Source organism: Caretta caretta, chromosome 10 (genome assembly GCF_965140235.1).
Source record: "Caretta caretta isolate rCarCar2 chromosome 10, rCarCar1.hap1, whole genome shotgun sequence".
NCBI classification, from domain to species: domain Eukaryota; kingdom Metazoa; phylum Chordata; order Testudines; family Cheloniidae; genus Caretta; species Caretta caretta.
In genome coordinates this window covers 7,554,171-7,569,240 of record NC_134215.1, presented here as the reverse complement: position 1 = coordinate 7,569,240, position 15,070 = coordinate 7,554,171, and the positions used below count along the sequence as shown (strand labels likewise).

The following is a 15,070-nucleotide window of genomic DNA, read 5'->3' as shown; positions in this document are numbered from 1 at the left end:
GCAGCTGCCCTTTAGGTGTAAAACGCAATAATAAGCTTAACCCCATTCAGTGAGATTCGAGATGGAGAAAAATGTTTCAAGTTTCACCATTTTACGGGTAATCGGTCTCATTCTGAGCCTTAAGCAGAGACATTTACACTTCGCTACTTGTAAAATCCTGCTCACAGGTGTTGAATTGTCCCAATTCATAGCATGAGGAACAATTCTAGTTTGGAAATTGTGAAGAATCTGGTGCAAAAGACTAGGTGAAATGGATTGGGGATACGGATTTTTTGCATCAATGTGCAGTTTTTCTGTGACAGCACAAAATCACACAGCTAGAGTCTAATTTATTTTTAAAAAGCTTTTTTTATAAACAAGGCTTGTGTTATCAGTAGGGGAGACAAGCACCCTTTTTTAATAGGTTTGACTCCTGCACCAATCATTCAGGGAAGGATTAAACTTTCCCAAGAGTGCTACATTTAGTAGGATATGTAATGTAACAGCAATCAGTCTCTAATTTTAAAACACATTTCTGGTTTTGAATTTAAAAGGTAGGAGCCCAGCGTTTATTTGCAACTTTTACAACCCAGTGCTTTGAGAAGTCATAGCTACATTCAAATCAGTTCTCTTTTTTGCAATTCTAAAAGAAACCAAAACTCAGTGGCTATGAAAAAAATCTCAGCATCTTTTAAAACCAGAATCTGTAAGCCTTCTTGGGGACACGGATGAATTTAAGGCCAATCACAATGGAGAACATATGAATTCTTCATACCAGTTTCTTGGTCCAGTTCCTCCAATTTGCTTTGCATTTCATCTTATTGGTTGCTTAATAATTTGTCCTGCATTTCTGAGGAAACCCAAAATGTGGGAGTAAATAGGACTACTGGAAAAGGTGTCCCACCTCTCATATCTGAGGAAGACGTTATTTAAATCATCATTCACATGCAGCAGTTCCTCCGTGACTTCTTCATTGGACACTCGGGAGATAAGTTCCACAATTCTCTGTTGCATAGCTCTACAGGTTCGGTTCAGTTCCTAAGGAAATAAATTGTACACGCATGTATTACAATAACCAGTGAAGAACAAGTATATTTGCTTGGGCTCTGTTTTCAGCCACATGCATCACTGGCTCAGCATTCTCAATCAGATGAGAAGCACCAACACAATGTGGATTACGGAAGATTAAATGCCACCCAAGAGAACACACGTTTCAGAAGGACCATGGCCTAAAACCTTGACGGCCTATTTATGATTCTGTGTCTAGTTCTTCTTTAATCATAAATACATGGCAAAGATTTTTAAAAAATTAAATACCTATGGATTATTTTCATAAATATTTTTGGGAGTAAGCATACTACAGCCAGGGCCTCCCAGAATGGACACACCCAGGTTTTCTGCCTAGCAGCACAAAGCACCAAAGGTATTGTCCTGTCGGGCTTAGGAGCATGGGAAAGTGATCACTGGTATTTGCCACTGGTTTGGCTAGACACAGTGAAAAAGAAACACCCCAGCAGCTGGGAAAGTGGAAGCACACAGCACAAAGCGTGACCATGTATTATGGAAACAAATACAAACTACACACATTGCAGAACTAAACGCTAAAACATTCTGGATAGTAGTACTACACAACACCAAATAGTAGAGTCTCACCGGGGTCAGCGTGTCCACTGATAAGATGTAACCCAGGGCACTGAATGATTAAGGAGAGAACCTTAAAGGCTAGACTGCACGGAGGTGTGCCCTGTAGATGTCTTTCACCTCAAGGGATATGGGTTCAAGTTTGCCTTAGTTAAGTGATCTGCTTTCTCTGCCATCACCAATTAATGGGTATAGTCTTTCACCTCTGGCAGTCTCAGAGGGCACAGGGTTGCAATTGTATGGACCAGAGGTTAAAACTGACATGTCAGGAGAGCTGCCTGATGCCACTGGCGAGACCCCAGTTTTACTCCAATGAGAATAAGCTTTTCAACCAAATCATGTTCCGCCTCTTCTCCCACCCCTCCCCAGAGAGGAAATTCAGCACTAAACAAGGATGACTTGTTGGTACATAACCTTTGGGATGAAAGCAAAACGTGTTTGTTTTCTTTGCTTGCTCTGACATTCTAAGCTCTGGATAAATTTCACTTCATGCAATCCAGCTGCCTTAACAGCTTGAGGAATATGTTCTCCAATGTCAGTTTTGATCCCAGTCACTTTAGAAGCAGATTGTGACATTTCAGAGGTTTGCTTGCTGCCATAGTGGATAGGGCTGACAGTCCCTATCTATTCTGCTCAGTCGTGGCTCTTAGTCAGGCTGTTTACATTTAATTGTGGAGGAAAATGTCAGGAACTATTTAAGAAGCACGACGATATAAAACCTCAAAGCAAGAAGTCCTTCACATATAAGTATCCAGCTCACACCTTTCCATCTTTAAAGTCAAAAATAGTCTCTCTCCTCGGTGACCCAGATTTAGGCTGCATCAGCTGGAGAGAACCAGTCTGAATAAAGAATCACTACTGTCACACTTCACTGTGTGATCATTTCTCTAACCTCAGAGCTAGACTGGCATTACACTGGGTCAGGATTTTCGTGCTTGTTTATAAATATAAACAAATGGTTCTGTGCTGTTTTGGTCTGCCACAGTGTCCTGGAAGCTGCTTTTGTTTTGATCAATCCAATCCAAATGGCTTAGTAGCTGAAAGGCTCCTTATCTATTGTAAAGTCTCCCATCAGCTGCCATGATGGCTTAGAGACAAGACACTGCTGCTGCATCGGAAAGACCAGGTTTTGGACCAATTTCGAACTCTGGTGCATCACAGAAAGCAATTCCCTGCTTTGCTCCCATTGTGCCACGTGAGGTGGGGGTACATCCTCCACTGGCCCAGTGATGAGACGATAGCCTACTTTGGAAGAGAAGGCAAGTAACGAACAGGGACAGAAGCTGGAAAGTCAGCTCATCACTTTCTCAGGGCAGAGACCTTGTCTACTTCAGCATTCCTGTTGCTGAATGGCTACCTGCCTGCCCGCAACTGAGTGTACTGCCCCAGTAGCACCCTCAGCCATTGCTGGCTTGGGGAACAAGACATGAAGCCTGGGAGATGAACTTAGTCCCATTAAGGCTGGCTCATCTGGAATACTGCTGATTCAATGTATTCATAGATTTTAACGCTAGAAGGGCCATTATGATCATCTAGTCTGACCTGCACAGCACAAGCCAGAGAACAAAGAACAGTATCCTACATCAAGCCCATAACTTCTGGCTGAGCTAGAGTACCTTTAAGAAAGGGATATCCAGTCTGGATATAAAGATTTCAAGTGACGAAGAATTGACAGTATCCCTTGGTAAAATTTAATCCATCCTGGAACAGAGAATAGGTTTGTGCTCTGTCAGGATTTGGGGTCTTTTTGCCATTATAAAGATGACCTTAAGTGTTTGCTGAAGTACGGATTGCATTGGCCTTCCTCCAATTTCAATTCTTTCTTCGGGTTCAATACCACAGCATTAGCGAAAGATTAAGGAACAAGCAAAGTTCACAGAACAGGACTGAAGTCGCCTTGAGGATTTCATCACATACCTCAATTGCACAACAGCATCCAAAAAGCATGACTATTGCCCAGTTAAGGAGTCCAGACAGAAGCACACTTCCAATACAGAACCAGACAAACCAAGGAACTGAAGTGGAGCGTAGGAAAAGGAAACCCCCATCATGCCAGGCTCCAGGAACAGATTTGCTGGAAAACACACTTACCTGTAGCAACTCAAGATCCGATGAATCCTCCTGTCCAGGAACCATTTCTGTTAACATTTCAGACATCACGTTTGTGTTCCCACGAACAATATCCAGTTCACTACGCAGCCGGGCAATCTATTTTTGGGGAGGAGAGAAAGCAAGGACCATATTACCTTTCAGTGTTAAGCAGAACATTTTTAAGTACTGGCTCTGCAACTCCCCTGCTTCTGTGATTTGACTTGGGAACAGTAAATCTGATGCTTGTCATTGGAGATCACAGAGAGGCTACTACATCTCATCATAAAGAAGATAGATTACTCTAGATAAGTATCAGAGGAACAGCCGTGTTAGTCTGTATTCGCAAAAAGAAAAGGAGAACTTGTGGCACCTTAGAGACTAACCAATTTATTTGAGCATGAGCTTTCGTGAGCTACAGCTCACTTCATCAGATGCATACCGTGGAAACTGCAGCAGACTTTATATACACACAGAGAATATGAAACAATACCTCCTCCCACCCCACTGTCCTGCTGGTAATAGCTTATCTAAAGTGATCAACAGGTGGGCCATTTCCAGCACAAATCCAGGTTTTCTCACCCTCCACCCCCCCACACAAATTCACTCTCCTGCTGGTGATAGCCCATCCAAAGTGACAACTCTTTACATAATCAAGTCGGGCTATTTCCTGCATAGATCCAGGTTTTCTCACATCCCCCCCACCCCCATACACACACAAACTCACTCTCCTGCTGGTAATAGCTCATCTAAACTGACCACTCTCCAAGTTTAAATCCAAGTTAAACCAGAACATCTGGGGGGGGGGAGGGGGTTGGTTGGAAAAAACAAGAGGAAACAGGCTACCTTGCATAATGACTTAGCCACTCCCAGTCTCTATTTAAGCCTAAATTAATAGTATCCAATTTGCAAATGAATTCCAATTCAGCAGTTTCTCGCTGGAGTCTGGATTTGAAGTTTTTTTGTTTTAAGATAGCGACCTTCATGTCTGTGATTGCGTGACCAGAGAGATTGAAGTGTTCTCCGACTGGTTTATGAATGTTATAATTCTTGACATCTGATTTGTGTCCATTTATTCTTTTACGTAGAGACTGTCCAGTTTGACCAATGTACATGGCAGAGGGGCATTGCTGGCACATGATGGCATATATCACATTGGTGGATGTGCAGGTGAACGAGCCTCTGATAGTGTGGCTGATGTTATTAGGCCCTGTGATGGTGTCCCCTGAATAGATATGTGGGCACAATTGGCAACGGGCTTTGTTGCAAGGATAAGTTCCTGGGTTAGTGGTTCTGTTGTGTGGTATGTGGTTGTTGGTGAGTATTTGCTTCAGGTTGCGGGGCTGTCTGTAGGCAAGGACTGGCCTGTCTCCCAAGACTTGTGAGAGTGTTGGGTCATCCTTTAGGATAGGTTGTAGATCCTTAATAATGCGTTGGAGGGGTTTTAGTTGGGGGCTGAAGGTGACCGCTAGTGGCGTTCTGTTATTTTCTTTGTTAGGCCTGTCCTGTAGTAGGTAACTTCTGGGAACTCTTCTGGCTCTATCAATCTGTTTCTTTACTTCTGCAGGTGGGTATTGTAGTTGTAAGAAAGCTTGACAGAGATCTTGTAGGTGTTTGTCTCTGTCTGAGGGGTTGGAGCAAATGTGGTTGTATCGCAGAGCTTGGCTGTAGACGATGGATCGTGTGGTGTGGTCAGGGTGAAAGCTGGAGGCATGCAGGTAGGAATAGCGGTCAGTAGGTTTCCGGTATAGGGTGGTGTTTATGGGGCCATTGTTTATTAGCACTGTAGTGTCCAGGAAGTGGATCTCTTGTGTGGACTGGACCAGGCTGAGGTTGGTGGTGGGATGGAAATTGTTGAAATCATGGTGGAATTCCTCAAGGGCTTCTTTTCCATGGGTCCAGATGATGAAGATGTCATCAATATAGCGCAAGTAGAGTAGGGGCTTTAGGGGACGAGAGCTGAGGAAGCGTTGTTCTAAATCAGCCATTTAAATCTCCTAGCACCAGCAGGAGAGTGAATTTGTGTGGGGGGGTGGAGGGTGAGAAAACCTGGATTTGTGCTGGAAATGGCCCACCTGTTGATCACTTTAGATAAGCTATTACCAGCAGGACAGTGGGGTGGGAGGAGGTATTGTTTCATATTCTCTGTGTGTATATAAAGTCTGCTGCAGTTTCCACGGTATGCATCTGATGAAGTGAGCTGTAGCTCACGAAAGCTCATGCTCAAATAAATTGGTTAGTCTCTAAGGTGCCACAAGTACTCCTTTTCTTTTTTCTAGATAAGTAACATTTCAGATCGGTGCTGAAGAAAGAAGCTATGAAGGACGTGGCAGAATTCGATTTTTGTTTTCTCTAATTTCAACAATTAATATTCAGTTTTATTTTTAAGACTTTTTTTTTATTTTTAACAATTTTAAGTTTTACAGTTGTTCGAAATTAAGGGGTGGTAGCGTTGGGATTAGGGTTCCACCGACAGCCGGGTTGCAGATGGCTCCCTGTGCTGCCGAAAGGCTGGTGACATTGAATCACAAGGCGTGGGAAAGGCTGTGGTCCTGGTTGGGCAGAGCAGACACTGCAAGCCAAAGCTACAAGGATGACAAGGAGTTCCTGGCTGTAGGGGAGACATTCCTGTTGCTGAATAGCTCCTGCCTGGGGATGGAGCCATTCAGCAGCAAGGCTGCCTCCGCAGTGGCAGAGGACAACTCCTCCTTGCCGTCTTGGCCAGGAGGTCTCTGCTCCTCCAGGCCAGGACAGCAGACTTCCCTGCACCTTGCACCTGCAGAGTCTGCGTTCATCGGCCCTGTGGCAGTGCAGGGAGCTCTCTGCAGCTGTGCTGTCAGGGCCCTGCTCCCTCACTCCCATGACAGCAGGACTGCAGAGAGCTCCCTGTGTTGCTGCAGGGCTGGGACACCCTCTCCCTGCAGGCGCACCAACTGTTACCAATTGATTTTTTTTCCTGTCGATTTCAGTGTCAGCTGAAATCGACGTTTACTGACCTTTGTGGATTGAAATCAAATCCTGCCAAGCTTAGTTATTCATCACCATGACAAAGCCAGCTGTGCTAACACTCAGATGGAAACATGGAAGTAAACAAGAAGAGCAGCTAAATTAAACAGAATTATGCTATAAAACATTACCCTCTTCTCTCAAAATGGATATGGATGAGGGGAAAAGGAGACATGACCTCTGGATCAGGGCGTTTCCTCTTTGGATTTGCATTCATTGCATCTCATAGGAAGGATGGGCCAATGGTTAGGGTGATAGCTTGGGACTTGAGAGCCCCAAATTCAGTTCCCAGTTCTGGCACAGACTCCCTCTGTGACCTTGTTCAAGTTATTTAGTCTCTCTGTGATGAGTTGGGAACAGTAAGACATACCTACCACACAGGGACTGGGAGGATGGATACATTAAAAGACTGAGATGCTCAGATACTACAGTAATCGATACTGTGTGTATCCAAGACAGATACAGCTGTAAGAAAATTGCAGCCCATCATTTTGTTGTGGAAACCACAACTTTTAATACCTTTTAAAACCTTTTACAGCTGCTGCAAATTTGAGTGATGCTACGATCCCATGAACCAGGTTGCAAAGCCACTCATCACTTTAGGCCTGCCCTCCCTTCCCGCCATGGCAGAAGGATGACTAGGCGTAATTTGAGCAAGTGGTGTGGCAACTGGTTGGACAGGGTCACACCACCACTCAAATTTGGCCCACTCCACCCACTGTCATGCTTGCCTTCGAGAACCAAGCAGGACACATGATGTCTCTTCTGTGCTGCTGCCCTGCTTTGGAAGGCAGGCTACATGCCTTGAACTGCAACTTTAACCAATTGTGGCCACAACTTTTGAACAACAAAAGTCACAATTTTCTTACAGCCTTAAAGGCAGATTGATTTCACAATCCACAACAGGAGAAATGGTCACTAGACAAAACCAGGTCTCGGTTGCAACTGAAACTTACCTTCAGAAAAATTAAAATAGATGACTATGATGACAGCTCAGTAGGCTGATTTACTGAGCTAAGAGCCTTACTCATCTATTTACTTGAAATAACCAGAATTCTATCCCAGTACCTGTTCAGAATTGGCAGTGATGGGACCAGTCACATTCAGAGGTGGGGCCTGAGGAGCTGAATATGTTGTTGGAGATGGGGATGAATAGGAACTCGTGCTCGTCTTTTGCTGGGACTGGGACACATGCATATTTGCTGCTGGATCTACTTCAGGAACACTCTGTTACATCAGAAAAAGAAAGGGTTCAAATGCTGAATGCTGACAGTGCTTGGTTTGCATCAACCCTAAGACAATATGCCCAAGTACAGACCATAGCTCCACCTTCAGGAAAAGGTCAATTTTTGTTATGGAATACAAGCTGACATATCAGAGCATAAATGTGGAATAGCATTGACAAGCTATATTCATCTCTTCTATCCCAATCCATAACTTTTAGTTCCAGTTTTCCTCCACAAGAAAGGCAAGACAGAAAATAAAAACAAGGCTCAGAGAGTGAAAGAAATGTAGCCTAGAAATGAAGTCACATTTTACAAAATCATTTGCTACACACACATTGCAGGTAATTTATTTTGCTGTCACAACCTAAGTGCATTTCCTGTTTTTCTGTGTATTTAAATTTGCAGCTATATTACTGCATTGCCATATAGTTTCACAGTGAACAGTCTGAATATTTGTGATCAGCAAGTTTACTTTTCAACAGTAATAGCCGAGTCGAGTTTGTAAGCCCTGACTTTCCAAGGTACTGAGTACCTGCAGCTCACACAAAGTCAACGGGAGCTGTGGTTGCTTAGCACCTTTGAAAGTGGGGGACATCTACTGGTTTCTTGTGATGTCCCCCATGAATTGTGTAAAGCAAAATAAAAAGTACACAAAATGCAGAACACTGGCTTGCGTGCTAAGCAACCTTTGAAAGTCAGGCCTTCTTTGTTCATCTGCACAAGATTCATTGAAGGCAGTTCCGCCATATCATCAACAGAAACAACTGTCCTCTCTGGGGGAGAGATAATTAACTCAACAATAGATCCTGCCCGGGCTGGTCCTGAGCAGATTAGTTATGTTTGTGTGGCAGTTTGGTGATAGATCACAATATTCAGTACAGAACAAGTGTATAAAACTCCTTCAGACTCATTCTGTTCTTGAGCTGATGTTTGTCTCAAGGGGATGCCAGTAGTTTATCAGCCTGTCAACGCAGTTCCCTTATTCTTTTCCACTCCCTTTTACTATTACAAAGGCCATCCAGGTTTGAGAAAGTTTGGGGCAACTTTAATAAATCAACAGCTGAGGAAAAGAGCAGAAGTTAGAAGAATAGTATCCAATTATTCATATGGCCCTGGAAAATCCTTCACTGCAGCTTACCCTCTGTGGCGTGTGTATTGGAGACAAAGCATCAAGATCTGCCATAGGAAACTCTATCCCTTTCCTTTTGAGTTCTTCATAAATATGCACTACTCCAGTTAGATCAGGGCTACTTCGAAATGCATCTGCCCAAGCCTGGAAAACAACATACAGGATTATTCATAAGACTTCCATATGATCTGCAAGTTCCCTTCTACCTCTTCTATCACACGACTCAGAGCCAAACCAGAAACGCATTCATGCATTTCAGGCTCAAAGGAGACTTTCAATATTAGAGCTGATCTAAAAGATTCTGGGTTTCTACCCAGATGGTCAAGCATGAAACAGAAAATAAATGGGGATTCACAGTGTATAGTAGTCCCACATAGCAATTACATAGGCAGAAGTGGGTAATTCACTCATTTAGTTATATTTGGTGGTACGTTGATATCTGCCCTCATACTTAATTCTAGCCCTGCAATAAGCTTTGAGACAGAAGCAATTTAAGTAAAATTCCTAAGAAATGTAATAAAAGATGTTTCACAATAAAGGCAAAGGAAAATGTAAGTGCACACACAAAGATCTCTTAGGTCATATTCCAAAAGACCATACTTTCATTAAAAGTTTGGTCCACTTGGCTTTTCACGTGAAAGAAGTCACATGGAAGGTAAAGTATTACTGTTAAATTAGAGAGCTATTCAGAGAAATGTTGGTAAGATTGGAATAAGTTCTCCACGAACGCTCACCATGTAATCATATTCTGAAAAAAAAACTTTGACTATTTTCACCCAAAAAAAGTTTTCAGCCATCATTTCAATCAAGGATAAAACAGATTAAAAATAAGATTAAGTATTTTACTTACACTCTTACTCTGCTCATTTCTAGGAAATTGTATTTAGTACCCTATATACCTCGGGAAGAATCCATCATTTCTTGGGGGCTAACAGTTCTGCTTCCCAGTACTGTTACAGTAAATTAATTGCACTGATTGTTCAGAAGCAATAGGAGTTCCATCAATCCCATTTCAGCAGGAGAAACTATCTCCAACTGAGAAGAGCCATTCAGGTTTGAAAGGTCAGTTTCAAAGAAGCTTCCTTAATTACAACAGAAGCATCCTTGTTGCAGAAGTAACTAATCTTGTACTGTCCTGATGTTTGTAATTTACATGAGCAGCAGTTTAAACCCATTTCTATAGAATAGCACTTTCCACTCTGCCTTTCTATTAATAGAGTGAAACTGAAGTGGTCCCAGGTGAGCTCTGTTTAGCCACTGCACAGAATGACTCACGCTCTGAGTACCACCCCAGGGGCACCGCATTGCTGTACAGAGCTGTTACTATGGTTTGGTTCCCCAGGAAGAGAAACAATTGCACCCATGCTTCACTGGCCTACTCTTCTACCTGCTAATCTGGCCTCTCCTCTGCAACTCTCCACCTCTACAGAAAGGAGACACACTCATTTGTGCTGTTCTGGCTGTGTGGATCTCCCTCCCCATTGAATCATCTCCAGTCTTTAAATCTTGCCTTTTGATTTGATTTTTTTTTTTTTTTTTTTTTTTGCGGGGTCCAGCTTTCACCTGGACAGTGCCACGGCTGGGCAGAAGGAACTTCGGTTCACCCCACATCCAAATAGCTGAACCACTGAACTCCTATTTCCAAAAGTTGCAGCGTGGCATAGTGCAGGCCCTAACCCTGCTAGATTTGAACTTGTGAGCACCTGATCCAGGCGAGAGCCATATTCTATAAAAGCATTTCCAAAATACAGTTGTAATTGACACTATATGAACAAATTAAAAAAGTTGTGAAATCTGTTGGTTGACGAAAGAGGACATACTACATGACCTTCTTGTTATGGTCAACTTAGTCAGTACAACATTATTTGTATTACTGTAGCACCTAGAGCATCCAGGTGAGCTATTTCCAGCACTGACAGGGATAGTTAATGTAATACTGGTTGTACTATTAATGACATTGTAGAAAGCACTGAGAAGAACTCATCTGGAATACTGTGTACAGTTCTGGCCACACACGTTCAAGAAAAATGGATTCAAACTGTAACATCTTCAGAGAGGGGCTGGGAGGATGATTAGGGGGAACAGAAAGCCAATTTTATTAGCGGAGACTAAAACAGCTTGGCTTGTTTAGCCTTGCAAAATGAGGCTGACAAATACATCAGGGAGTAAACACAAGGGAGGGAGAAGAGCTATTTAAGCTAAAGAACAATGCTGGCACAAGAACAAATAAACCTGGCCATGAATAAAGTTAGGCTAGAAATTAGAAGAAGGTTTCCAACCATCAGAGGAGGGAGGCTCTGGAACAGCTTCCTAACAGCAGCAGGGGGCACAAACTACCTAACTAGTTTTAAGATGGAGACACAAAGCCACCATCCCGCAGCAATCCACACTCAGGAAAGACACAGGAGTATAACAGCGAGGGTTGCTTCAAGAGATGTTTGCACAGCACATTCCCATAATTCTATCTTATGCTGTTAGTCCTCACTTGTATAGGCATTAAAATTCCCTATTATTAAATCATAAGTCTACAGAAGAGGGGAAGTGTGGGCCATTAAAACGCTATAATAGAGTGGAGCTGGGAAGAGACAGCAACCCCTTGGATCAGAGAACAAGAAGAGCAGAGTCTTAAAGCTGAGGAAAGCTGGATGAGATGCAGGATATTCCATGTTTGTGTGCCCCCATCAGGGAGCGGAGAAGTACTTCTGTAGTCCCTTTCTCTGAATTATCAGACAATCTAGAAAACAAAGTCACTCACCACCTCTGACAAAACAAAGACGTTGTGAGAGGAGCCAACCGCAGGCAACTCTTCACAATTTCCATTCTGTTTATGCCAAAAGGCATTTTGGATTAGAAACCAATGAAGGCTTTTAACCCCACCGCACTAGATCTAGTCAGATATAAATATATGTAACTATACAGAGCAATGACTCTGGCTTCACGGTAATGTTGCAACCACTGTTCCACTCTTGTTCTATTAATGGGTGGAAACGACATGGATCTGGGCATCAAGTTAGCCAGCATCCTAAAAAACCACTGTAGAAGCCTTAGTAAGGAAATAAACACACTTTGGTGTTAAGACGTTTCTATTAATAGCACATAATACAGATTATTGTACTGTGATCTCACCCATCGGCTTTCCCACCGAAGGGAGGGGACGTCTGAAGGTTCACTTGGACTAAGAGGAGCCTCTTTTAAACAGTTCTATTAAAGTTGCATTATTTATGGAAGAAGCAGTGGGTTGGAAGGGAGGGCGAAGGGGCTCCTGAAGCTCCTACGCAGTCCACTCCTAAGTCTTCCACCCAGTTTATTTCCTGTTTTAAAAAAATATATCTTATTTAGTAAGTGTTAGTGGCTTCATTTATGTTCCTGTATATGCTTTAAATACGTACCACCTGGTGTGCCCAAGAAACAACTGGAAATTCAGTAGACCATTTCCCTGCTCAAATTAAAAATATGTTTTGAAAACTGCATTATGTGCCTGTAAACCTATTCCCACCAAGAACCAACTCAGAACCTTTATATCGTTTTTAATATAGACAGTTTTTAACTGTCTGGTGTTTGCAATAGCCTAGTAGAAGCTTGCAAATTAAGCTTCCTATGACTGTCAGGTTTCCTCCAGCACCAATGTTTCTTCATGCAATTCTAATAGGACATGAAATTAGCATGGCTTTGTTTACCCTTTTGTGCAGCATACAAGTAAGTGGCAGATGTGCACTTCTGACCTTTACCACTTTGGGCAAGGAGCTGACAGTTCAGGAAATGGTATGAGAGTAAACTGCTGCTGCAGAGCAAGCAGAGGAAATGAGATCTTTTGATGAATGTTACTTATAGAAGTACAAAGGGCTTATTAAAGATGGAAAAGTAGTCCCATTTTCAGACAGGGAAATGGAGCAGAGAGAGATTAAGAGATTGATCTTGCACTATTTAAAAAAATAATCAACAGGAGTTTTCCCATTTATTTCACTGAGAGCAGAATGTGCTGCTAAAACAACTTATCTAACCTCATACAGTGAGTCAATTAGGGTTGGTAACAGAATATAGGTCATCAACTTCTAGGTCGCCCGTCTAACCAGTAGATGTGCTGCCTTTAAAAAAAACCACTCATTACCAAAGTGATGACTTTAAAGAATCCTGTGTATTCAGAATTGAGAAGGCATTTTTTCCCTAGGTAAGTTCTGCCCCTAAACTTCATATATTAGTGTCTCCAATTTCATTGTGGGTTTGACATTATACATTTAACACTAACACCATGCTCAGCACTATACAGTGCTCAGAGAGACAGCCCCTATCTCAGAGATGGCGTACAGAATTGAAGAGCTGACTTGCATACCTGAATCAGGGCTAGTACTTTATCCTGTACAATGGTGGGAGGATTGTTCTTGGGTGAGATGATTTTCACCAGAACACCATCTATGAAGTCTCGGTTTGCCACTAGGACATGGAAGCGATGACCACAGTTTTTCACGCAGGTCTCCAATACCTACACAAGAAACACAAAGAACCTCTGATGGAACAAAGCTTGATCACGTTCACAACAGGAAGAATCCTCCTGGTACAAAGTGTCAGCATTGGGGGGAAGAGGGGGGAAGGAGAGGGGAAGAGGAGGCTTAGTACCCTATTCTTGCTTCTTTCCCCTGCACACCATTCCCAGTATGCCTACAGAGCTTCCTCCTCTACATACAACCCTAGGAATTCATTTATATGTTCAGTTACCTTTACCAGGAACCATGCAAACCAGTCAACTGGTTAATAGCCAAAGTGTAGCAATTTTCCTTTAGATGTACCCTGACGTTTAATTGGATCAAACATGTAGCCCTTTCTCATTTTAATTTTCACTGGTAATTTTGGACCTTTGCTTTTGGACATTAGTCAGTGAGGGGGTAATCCAGCTGATGAGACAATATCACTAGAAATAATGCCTTGGGCACCAAAAGATGCTGACAAAATGTGATTCATATTAAAGTCTTCTCCTTTCTGGATACCTTTTGTCTTGTGATAAAATAAATCTCTATTATTAACACCCCAGAGTCTTGTGTGATCCAACTTTTGTTATTGTCAAGGTGAAGAAATAAAGTTTCTGCCACTTTCACTGAAGTTTGCTCACTTATGCTGTTTGTACACCAAATTTCAGCACATAGGTTGTTACAACAAGAACATGTCAAATGGATATCCTGTCACAGGGTCAGGTTTAGAGACACCCATTTTCCATGCTCCTGAAATGTGACTGAACCAGGACACCCCAATTTACAATCCATGTTACAGAGTTTTACATGGGTATTATGCCAAATTATGTTAAATCCTTCAAAACACTCTGCTTTTGAATTCTTTGACAGGCTATATCCACATTTCCCCGATAACTTAGCTGGAGTCATTCTCACTTAGACATTCGATTACCACGGAACAGCAGCTATTGACTGTTTTCTGTGAAGAACATGATGTACATGGAGAGAAATACAACACACAGCTTTTACATATAACCATGGCTAATAACGGCCATGACCCCACAGCCGAGGAGCTTCTGCTCCTAGTGATGTCCTCACACCTGACAACATGGGCATTGAAGCCTGCAAGTCCAGGTTTCAGCCTCTTTTCAAGACAATGTATAATTCCATATCCACATTAAGATGGACACAGCAGTCTCATTTAACTCCTTGGGACACTAGCACCTTATTTTAATTCTCCCCAACAAACCCCTTAACTGGCAGCTATCTGAATGACTTTGAGTCAAAGCCAGATAGGTAAAGAATGAAAAAGAATTTAGAACGGTCATCTTCATACAAGTGACAACCACCTCACAGGTCAGTACAACTGGCAACCATCTATCCTAAGGAGGGAGCAGCATGGGATATAGCAAGGGAGGACTAAACCATGCTGGCAGGGTGCAGGGGAAACATGCAGATCACCTACCTACAACGTTATGCCTTGATCTAGTCAATAGTATTTGTCCCTTACATTCAGGAAGTGCAAGTTTCACCCACCAAAACACATTCTGATCTGCCAT

General features: G+C 42.6%; 1 protein-coding gene across 5 annotated transcripts in view; it reads right to left on the bottom strand.

The window, feature by feature from the left end:
* The window catches only part of TOM1L2 (target of myb1 like 2 membrane trafficking protein), a 67,209-nt gene that overhangs the window by 26,506 nt on the left and 25,633 nt on the right, over positions 1-15,070 (bottom strand). For all 5 annotated transcript variants that reach the window (XM_048867683.2, XM_048867684.2, XM_048867685.2 and 2 more), the window contains exons 4-8: positions 13,400-13,549; positions 9,079-9,213; positions 7,783-7,941; positions 3,712-3,828; positions 884-1,017 (exon numbers count right to left, since the gene is read on the bottom strand). In XM_048867683.2, coding sequence (XP_048723640.1) covers positions 884-1,017; positions 3,712-3,828; positions 7,783-7,941; positions 9,079-9,213; positions 13,400-13,549 — 695 coding nt within the window. The remainder of the gene's footprint in view (positions 1-883; positions 1,018-3,711; positions 3,829-7,782; positions 7,942-9,078; positions 9,214-13,399; positions 13,550-15,070) is intronic.